The sequence below is a fragment of the Eumetopias jubatus genome, unplaced genomic scaffold (genome assembly GCF_037043125.1).
Source record: "Eumetopias jubatus isolate StellerSeaLion01/CBP00866 unplaced genomic scaffold, mEumJub1_p1.0 scaffold_8, whole genome shotgun sequence".
NCBI classification, from domain to species: domain Eukaryota; kingdom Metazoa; phylum Chordata; class Mammalia; order Carnivora; family Otariidae; genus Eumetopias; species Eumetopias jubatus.
The window spans coordinates 94,475,311-94,485,828 of NW_028274814.1; the positions used below are offsets into that span (position 1 = coordinate 94,475,311).

The 10,518-nt window shown below is 37.5% G+C and overlaps 1 protein-coding gene across 1 annotated transcript; it reads right to left on the reverse strand.

Annotated features, from left to right (window-relative positions):
* Window positions 1-457: 457 nt before the first annotated feature.
* On the reverse strand, window positions 458-4,795 carry IFNG (interferon gamma). The gene is made up of 4 exons (XM_028110884.2): window positions 4,610-4,795; window positions 3,373-3,441; window positions 3,095-3,277; window positions 458-592 (listed from the first exon to the last, which is right to left on the reverse strand). The coding sequence occupies exons 1-4, from the start codon at window positions 4,721-4,723 to the stop codon at window positions 458-460; spliced, it is 501 nt and encodes a 166-aa protein (XP_027966685.1). The 5' UTR covers window positions 4,724-4,795.
* Window positions 4,796-10,518: the final 5,723 nt, after the last annotated feature.

The following is a 10,518-nucleotide window of genomic DNA, read 5'->3' on the forward strand; positions in this document are numbered from 1 at the left end:
ATCAGGAGACAAGTTGTATCACCTGCCACATTCAAGTGGTGTCTGACATGCCATTAGAGCAGTGGCCCATAATGCAGACATGTTCCCAAATAGGCAGGGACTGGATGGCATCATTTCCTTTAAAAGTGCTCATGGTATCAAGTGAAATAAATGCACACCCCACAGGGTCTTACTTAAGTCGGCTGCCTACTTGGTCCCTGAGATTAAGCCTTGAAATCACAGTCTTGCCTAGCTGGTCAGAATAAAAAAGGGAAGGGGTTGAGTGAAATAGTCACAGGATACAGGAATTATAAATAAGACATATATTAATAGTCATTTTCATTACATAAAAATTGCTATTATAAATACTTTGATTGATGAGTCTAAAAATATATTCTTCATATAAATAATGTAAAATATTAAATATTAATAAATAGATTTAGATTTAAAAATTCAAATATTGCAGGCAGAATGACCATTATTTCGATGCTCTGCGGCCTCGAAACAGATTCTGACTCCTTTTCCGCTTCCTTAGGTTAGATCTTGGTGAGAGATCATTCATCACTTTGATGAGTTCATTTATCGCTTTGCGCTGGACCTGCAGATCATTCACCTATTGGGAAAGAAAGCAGCAAAATTAATTCCAGGCATACAAGCCATCAGGATATTATGCTATTAATATAATGAAAATGGAAGTATTCCTTCAAAACAAATGGTTTTCACTGGCAATATATTACCTTAATATACAATGGTGCTTTCTTCACTTATTAAGACTAAAGTTATAAATAAATTGCCAGTTATGCTGTAATATGATGGGGTACATGATATATCCTCAAATTTACTGCCATAGAATTCTCAAAATTATATAGTGAAAAGAGCCTTGAAATGGAGTGACAAAAAATGTGGGTTTGAATCCTGTTTGTAATAACTTTGAACCAGTCACTTGACCTCTCTGAACCTCTGTTTTCTCATCTAAACAATGAGGAGATTATTTCAATCATCTCTAGGGTCCCTACCAATTCTACCCACCTTGTACTTTAATTAGTCTTTGCTTTCAGTATCAAATGAGTTACTATAGGTCAATGGTTCTCACCTTTGGTGTATAGCAGAATAACCTGGAGACCCTAATGAAGAACTCAGAGACCCACATGCATGAAGTCAGAGAAGACCCAGGCAGTTGTGTGGTCACTAAGCTTCCCAGGTGATTCTGTTACTCACCAAAGTTTGACAACCACCAATATAGGTTCAGTACTTTGTAAACACCAAGTCTAAGACAGACGAATACTGTAATTTCTCGTTTTCCCCCAATTTGGTCAGTTTCATCATTTCCACAATGGGATTAAAAATAAACACTAATCATATTCATATGGCAATAAGCAATTACTGGCATAAACTTTTAAAATTAGGAATTGCAGCAAATTTCCCTGCACCTTTCTATCCCAGCAAATTGAACTGTTTCCTCACTCTAATGGCAGGACCATTTAGGTGAATTCACTGTTAATAAAATGGGGACCGTTTACTTTCATCTTGGCTCTGCCACTATGTTTCTTTCTAATACTGGAAATACTGCAGCCACCTTGCTACTTTTCTGAATAACTAGAGGGATTCTAGGCTTCAGGACAAATTATTAAAAAGCATAACATTCTTAAATATTAGCAATTGAGCCGAAGGAGACAATGGTTGAGAGCTCACTCAAAATCGCCCATCATGAAGCGGGAGGCTTGGAGCTTCCAGAAGGATGGGACCCACAGATTTTTTTCAAGGCCCAGTTACAGCAGAGTAGGAAAAAGTTTCTACCAGCTGTATTTGCCAGTGATAAATTTTACTTTCCAGTGTTCCGAGTATCACCAAGAAACCAAGAGACTCATCTAGGACTGAACGGCAAGCCAAGGGCAGCCCTGGGTCAGGAACAAGTGCTTTTTCAGTCTCAAGCCTGGGGCCAGAGGGGACCCGCTGACCATTGGAAAACACTATCAGTGGAACATAGTAATGTTCTTAATAATTTTCCAAACCACTTTTGTACCATCTAACATACTCGTGACTAGAAAAATCCTGAAGAACAAGCACTTATCGGATCTGAGAGGGGTGAGAGGCAGGCCAGGAAGAATGACAGCCACCACACATCCTGAGAGGACAAGTCATCACAAGACCCCGCCCTTTCTCATTCAAATTTTGTACATCAAAGCCAAACCCAAAGGAATCTCGTGGCCTTTGTCTCCTAGATAACATTTTGGAAAATGTGATTTATCTTTATGCTTCAAAGTTATCTTTCAGCTTCTGGAAGCCATAACTTTAAAGACTCAAGGCAGTTTCATGAGCTAAGGCTTGAGAAGTTAAGGCTTTCTCCAGCTAAGATAGCTAAGTATCCAAAAGTTGATAGAACGATTTCTTCATAAGGTATAAATTCTATTTTCTTCTCTAAAAACAAACATTCTCGCTGCTACTTGGACTATACCATATGAGAAGTTGACCAGAGCCTGGCAAGAAAATGTGCCTAGTGCCTTTTCAAAAACCAGAGTTTTTTTGCTATCTCATTCTCTTTTTCTATGTATGGCATGGTACAGTTTTAGAGCCAAGGATACCAAAGAAATTAGAGTGAACCCAAAAGCCTCCTTTCAGGATGAGGGAACTGAGCCCTAGGCAAGCCTGTGATTCATCTGAGGTCAAAAGGTTCCTTGGTGGCCAAGGTGGGAGGAAGGCAAAATTCCTCTCCATTCCCACCCCCACACCCTGCTCTTTCCATTAAGACCTGCCATCTCCCAGCCAAAGCAGGAGAATTTCCATCACACAAACAAGGAGCAATGAGAGAAATGCTTCTCAATACTCCCCTCAGCTCCTTCACTACTTCCTCCTCGCTGGATTTGTCCATTCACCTGTCTCTGCACAATAGACATAATGCCAGCATTGCCCTCCCAGTCACAAAATTAAACGATTTCCATACTGACTTGGCAACGTCACCCACAAGCACAAATGGAATTACCAAGGAGGAGTTTGGGCCATGGGTTCATTTCATAGTTTTAACAACTGTACCCAGTAGCTGATCTACTTTCTGGAAATTCAGTATTTTGCAAGAGCCTCTGCAATGAAACCAAAGAAAGAATTAAAATCAACTCACGGGAATTCGAATCAGCTTAAGGAAGTCATCCCTCTTACTGTTGCTGCTATTGAAGAACTTGACAAGCATGTCTTCCTTGATGGTATCCATGCTCCTTTGAATGATCTGATTATCTTTAAAGTTTTCAAACAGTTTCAAGTAGAAGGAGACGATTTGGCTTTGAATGATTGTTTTGTCACTCTCCTTGGAAGAAAAGAGCGTAAAGAAAGGTTGCTATGAATTTATGCACCAGAAAATAAGCAACAGGAAAATCAGCCAAGTGAAAATATTAAGCTTACCTCTCTCCAGTTCTTCAAAATATCTAAGAAAAGAGGCCCACCGTCTGCTACATCTGGATTACTTGCATTCTATAAAAAAAAAGAAAGAAAAATGGTTTACAATTAGTCCATTAATTTCCCTAAAAATGTACTTCAAGTTTTATTGCTGACAATATCCGCTGATTTACTTTTCAACCCTATTTAGTAAAGCTGGTATGTTGGATCTAACCAAAGACTATCACACCATTTTAGCTTCTTATTTTCTAGTATAGTCCTTAAGTTGCAATATCATAAATGAACTCAACAAGGCCAGTGATACTTCAATTGTCCCAAATAACTGTAGTAGGAAAAGGAAGTATTTTCAAGCCTAGTAAAAAAATCAGCAAAATCATCTCACTATAAAATACTGCCCCCCTATGGTACTGGTCTCCATAACATCTACTCGTGCACTCCTATATGGTATTACCAGATTTAAAAGATAATTCCAAATGTGTGTGTGTGTGAGAGAGAGATTGTTTTGATGACATGAGAATAAAAAAGCTTGTGAATGCTTGAATATAACAGCTCCAATTATAATAGCTACATTTGGGACAAATGATAAAATATTTAAAATGCAAAAATGATTTTAATTAACCATAAATAACATTTTTTAAAGCTCATAAAACAAAACAAACAAACAAAAATTTTAATATAAGCCAGATTATAACTCCTACAAAATCTCAGCAAGTGACTGAGTTCAAGAGTAATTCATAGATAACATAGAGAGCAGTAGAACTTTAAAAGCACTTTTTGGAGAGAAACATCTATAATTTTTTTAAGCCCAAACTTGAAGGACTTCACATTGTTTAATCAGTTCAGATTACCATGTTTAATGCTAATCTTGACATTTTATTGTCACCCCTGTAGTACTCTAAAGTCAGAAACTAATAGCTAGTCATTATTTCAATATGCATACTACTTGACAACTGAATGGATTCTTGCCACAAAATTATCAACACCGTTGTGCTTTATACCCATATTGTTCCCATCTTTCGGAAGATTAGCGAAAGCCCCCTAAGTCTCTATAGCAAGTTGAGCAGAGGGTAAAAGCAATATCTAGATCATTTAGTTAAAAAATGCATCTAGTAAACAGTCAAAATAACACCAAGACTTCTCAAGATGACTATGGCCTAGAGATGGCAGCGTATCATAGAGACAACTCCCAGTCAACATTCAGTCATTTCAACCACAGCAAGTGTTATTAAAAGGTCATACTTACAAAATATTCCTTTAGGTTTTCTATTTCTTTAAAAAACATGGCCTGACAGTAGTAACCAGAAGAACACAAAATCACGCAAAGCTGAAAAGCTAAGATATAGCTTGTATAATTCATTGTTTCGTAGTTAGGCCGGAAGTAGTTGAAATCAGTAGCTTAAGTTGATCAGATCCAGAGGTTAAGGTTAAGTTGATCAGGTCCAGAGGACTTGGCTGATCTTTCTTTTCTAATAGCCGACCTACAGACAATCAGAAAAATGTACTGCATCTCCTTCTGCTGCTGGTATTTATACTGAGTTGAAGTCCTCAGGATTACGTATTTTCACAAGTTTTTTTTAGATGAGATGGTGACAGATAGGGGGAGATGCTAGTTTGTATTAATAACTATGGTTTTGTGGCATTCTGGTGTTGTAGTTAGAGTTTCCTTTCAACTCCTTGGGTCTTTTGACGATGAGACAGACCCATTATGCCCACCGGTGCCATTCTTGTGGCATCCTTTGAAAGCACTTTTACTTCACAACATCCAGGGATTGGAAACTTTTGTGCACCTCCATCCTCTGCCCTTGTAAATTGTTGAGTTATTATCCACAGAGAACATTGATTATTTGTTTGTGGTCAGGAGCCAGTAAAAGAGGAAATTCTAGGGGATCTCAAACCTTTACAAAAGGGGGTGCCTTTGAAAATTTTTCTTGCAAATGACCAGAAAGCAAGGAAAGAGTGTGGTTAAAAGACCAAGGTGGTAAGGAAGTCCTTCATCAAAGTTGGTTAATAAAATATCTACCACAAATTTGCATTGCTCTAGACCAACACTGCCCAATAGAAATAAGAAAAGAAGAAGAAGAAGAAGAAGAAGAAGAAGAAGAAGAAGAAGAAGAAGAAGAAAAGTAAAAAGAAACAGGTAAAAATAATTTGCATTTAAATATGTTGCATTTAATCCAATATATCCCAAATATCATTTTAATATGTATCAACACATAAAATTATTTTACCTTTCTTTGTCATACTAAATCCTAGAAATCCAGCATGCATTTTATACCTATAGCACATCTCAATTTGGACTAGTCATATTCCAAATGCTCAATAGCCACATATGGTTAGAGGCTTCCCTATTGAACAGTATAGCTTGGATGATCAATTGTTCCAAATAACCATTAATAATGGAGAATCTTTTTCTTTTCTTTTTTATTTCTTTTCCTTCCACATACCAAAAAAATAAAAAGTAGGATTCTTTCCCTCCCTTAGTAATTCATTTATGAAGTAAAACACTCAGAATGGTACAGAAGGCCCTCCACACTTTGGTTCCAACCCACGTTGCACTTCAACCTGCACTCTATATCATCTGGAGTATTGTGTTATGGATATAGACATGAATCCTGGTTCCATGACTATCTGGCTATGTGATTTTGAGGAAGCATCTTAACTCCTAAGACTCAGTTTCCTTGTCTTTAAAAGGGGACTAATTTTAGTATCTCCTTCTAGACTTCAGTGGAAAGTTAAATCATTTGATACACATGAAACGCTAAGAATTTTGTCTGGCATGCAGTCAGCACCCAATAAGTTATCTATTGTTTTTAGGCAGGTTAGATGACCAGCTGTTCCTAAAAAGAACACACCCTGAACCTTTGCTTATGCTATTCATTTGGCCTTGAGTTCCCTTCCCCCTCATCAGCCCCTCCGAGTGGTACCCATCCATCCAAGCCTAGCCTAGAAACCATTATCTCCATAAGTTCTCCCCAAATTTCCTTATTAAAATTAACCTTATATCCTCCGTTCAGGCCTAGCACTTGCTTCATAATTTTTTAAGAGCCCTGGCCCCTCATTCTCAGAGTTACTCAGGTATTATCTCCCCTGTTAGACCAAGTTCCTTGAAACCAGAAATTGTTGTATTGCTTCTGTAACCCTCTTTTGTTCCCTAAAAGCATTTTAACATATACCCATAGACAGCTATGAATAAATGTGAATCTGAATGCTTATTTAAAGATCTACTCTGAGTTCTTTTCCCTCAATTTCTCATCATAATACTGTCAGACCTAACCTGTAGGAAACTGGTTTTTAATTAAATGGGATTTATGGTCAATGTGATGCTATGCCAACTTCTGCTTACTGGGACAATCTCATGTATTATTTTATGTGCAAAAGGCCAGAAAACTCTTTGAGGGGGCTATCTTCCCAAAGAATAAGCAAGATCAAAACCTATCCGTAAGACAAAAGTCTCATGTTAAACAAGTGAAAAGTATAGAAATTACAATGCTGGCCACAAAGCTCTATTGTAGGTCTCCTCAAGAAAAAAAATACAGCCCAGATAATGTGCTCACAGAGTGACATAGTGGCAAGAAAGCCTTATCCAAACCTTGGGACAGTCTGCATGCACTCACCACCATCTAGGAAACCAATGGCCAAACTTCTAGGTACTGGAAGGAATATTCCCAACTTTCTGAAAAGGAGTTAAGATTGGTTTTGCCCATCCCTTGATTTATCCACTGAAATATGGTGTTGGGGGTGAGGAGTTAAGAGCAGTGGGGGCCATAATTGGGAATTATACATTATTTGGGTGTTTATAAATTGGGTATGCCTATTCAAAATTACAGATCTATATTAAGAATATGTTTACAATATGGTCAGATGTTTGCAATTAGTAACTACATGACTGAAATCCAACCTCTAATATCTTGATAACATGACCAAGCACAGCACAGAAATATGGAATTAGGGAGATTATCTATGGTCTATTCTCTCACTTTTTAGATTTGTAAATCAAGACCCAGAAAAATAAAGTGATGTGCTTAAGTTCATTCAACTGGATAATGTAGAGCCAAGTCTAGACCAAGATCTTTTCCCTAATCTACCTGTCCCCTAATCAGTCAATATCCCTTAAGATTATTGTATATGTCTCCAACTGTGTTAGATATGTGAATTCAAATAATTACATCCTATCAGGTTTGGTTTCTGGGATTTTTTTTCTGTAGAATTTGCGAGATAATAGTCATTCTTTAATTTCTTAAAAAATAGTAAGACTAAATAAAAGTTTTAAAATTCTCAGACATCCTATCAGGCCCAACTTGATGGACATGAGACAATATGGACATGAGACACAATCTATCAAGATTCTGTACTTGGAACAGCCTACATTTAGTTTAAATGCTCTTTTGTTACCTTTTTAAAATTCCTAATAATTCTCTAACAAGGGGCTCCATTTTCATTTCACACTGGTTTCTGCAAATTGTGTAACCGGTCCTGTATCCCAGGCTGGAATTTAATCACATTTAATTAGATTTTCATCTTTTGACATATGATTCTTTGGTTCAGAATGTTGTCACTACAATAGTATTTCCTTTTGTGATCTTTTCCTGTCTTGTCAACTTTACCAAAGAAGACATTTCTCTCTCTTTTCTGCCTGTAAAACACCTTATGTTACACATGCAAACTAGAGGTTTCACACCTTGTTGGTTCAGCCAACACTGAGACTGCAGAATAATTCGCCACCAACATATCCTTTAAAAGTTTTACAAACCCACCAGGAGCCCAAGTGTGACCATATTACTAAAACAAGGGGGCTGAAAACTTTCTTTTTTCTTTTCAGCTAGACTTTCTTTCTGAAAACTGGCTATGATTATGCATTAGGCGTCAGCAAGATTTTTGATCGTATCTCATGCTCTCCTCATTCTTAACTGAGTAGGTAATCATAAGACAAAATTTACACCTTGGTTACCCTTTTTCCTCTGTGATCAGCAGTCATATCCCTAGCACTCACAACCAAATTATCTCATCCAGACTTTGGTGTAGATTTCTTCCACCGAGTATGAGTCAATATTGGATCTATGCCCCCACGCTATTTTGACTCCCGGAACTCCTGACATCACGCAAAGTGAGCCTATGAGCCTACGGAAGAAGAATGACATACAGAATGGAAGTCCATGCGGAGTCAGATTTTCCCCGCAATTTGACTCATAAAATCCCATATGTTAGAGTTTTCTGAATCCCCCTTTTTCTTTATGCCATCTAGGCAACTTTGAGAGGTGGTTCAAAGAATATAGAAGACACTAATGTAACACAGTCATCAGCTCACAATATTCTCAATTGTAGATCAGATGGGACTGTGCATTGATAACCTAGAGATTAAGGCCATGCTTGGAAGGTCGTGTTTTTATTCCACAAGGAATTTTAAAGCACCTATCAAGTGCCAAGAACTACGATTGGCACAGGGAAATCAAAGAAAGATGGGACAGCTCTGTTGTGAAAATATTTGTTATAGCCTAATTTCAATCAATTAGTAAGTCCTCATTGAGCACCTACTACATGCCTATAGGTTTAGGGGTTACAAAGAAGTTGACAGTGAGACAATCTAGTAGGAGCATATGTCACCACATTGGTTAACTAGGATTGATTCCTCCATTCTGGATACTGAGTATGTATCCATATTCTCCTTCCTTTCTCCATGTGTATCTTTCCTGGGAGGTGAGGGGGGTCATATAGTAGAAGAGGACTGGTTATTGTGCCATGCCTGACATATGCATTGCATTCTCTCCTCCTGTATCTATGGCAGGTATTACTAGTCAATCATGGCATTCTTTCCTATGTCAAAGCTTAAATTTAACCCCTGAATCCTCTTCAACACTGAAGTCTATGTAGGTACTGCCAATTCATTAATGTTTCATTATCTATTTTCCTTCTTGGGGCTAAGCTTCCTTCTTGTTGTTATGCTTCTTACCTAGATTTGCTAGATGAATTCTTTAAAATTGCAAAGAAGTAAAAGACATTATCTCTTGCTCCGAGAACATTAGTATTAGAGAAAATCATTACAACCCATGAAGTAATATAGGGCAAAGATCTTTGGCCTAACAGGAAAGAGTCTCAAGTTCTGGTCCTAGATATGCTACTGGTATGATGTGGAATTTTAAGCAAAGACTTTACTTGTGCCTTACATGTCAGCTATATCATCTTTGAAAGAAGACTTGGATCCAATGAACTGTGTTTTCTTCCATTTCTAACAATGTATTTTTCTATGACTATGATTTACAAAGAACATAAGACATTACTAAGACCTAAGGTACCTGAGGTACAAATTCCAACAAACTTAGGAATTCAAAGAGAAATAATTGCCTGAATAATGGAAAAGTTGAGGAATTTTGTCAGTGGCTCATGTTCTGAATTTAAGGAGAATTTGAGGTTTGAATTTGAACTGAGCCTTGAAAGATATATAGAATTTGTAAGGTCAGATAAGGAATAACTCTTCACAGTTTGTAGTTAATCCTAAAGGCCATGTGCTTCTTTTCCCTATGATCCCTACAATGTGAGTTGTCCTCCAGGTGGTCCCTAAAAAAGGCACTAAGCTTTGAAAACATGCATTTTTCCGAAGGAGACATAACATTTCTATCTCTCATCATAAAAGTTCCATACAACACACTTAGATTTTCCCAAGGCTATGTGGAGGGGGAATTCTGAATCCATAATCATTCAATAAATAATAAGTATTTTAAACCAGGGTTTGATGAGTCATTATTACTGTGTCCTTAAGTCTTGAACCAATTCATGAAGTACCTGAACCAAATTCCCATCTGTGTGGTTTTTTTTTTAAAGATTTTATTTATTTGAGAGAGAGAATGAGAGAGAGAGAGAGAGAGCACATGAGAGGGGGGAGGGTCAGAGGGAGAAGCAGACTCCCTGCTGAGCAGGGAGCCCGATGCGGGACTCGATCCAGGGACTCCAGGATCATGACCTGAGCCGAAGGCAGTCGCTTAACCAACTGAGCCACCCAGGCGCCCCCATCTGTATGTTTTTAAATGGAAAGTCTTTCATGCTTATAAAATTAAGTGGGATCTTTTAAATAAAAAACGAGACAGTCCAGAAAAGCATAAGAAAAGAAAAAAACATCTATGATTTTACTACCCATAAGTAAATACTGTTAGCATTTTA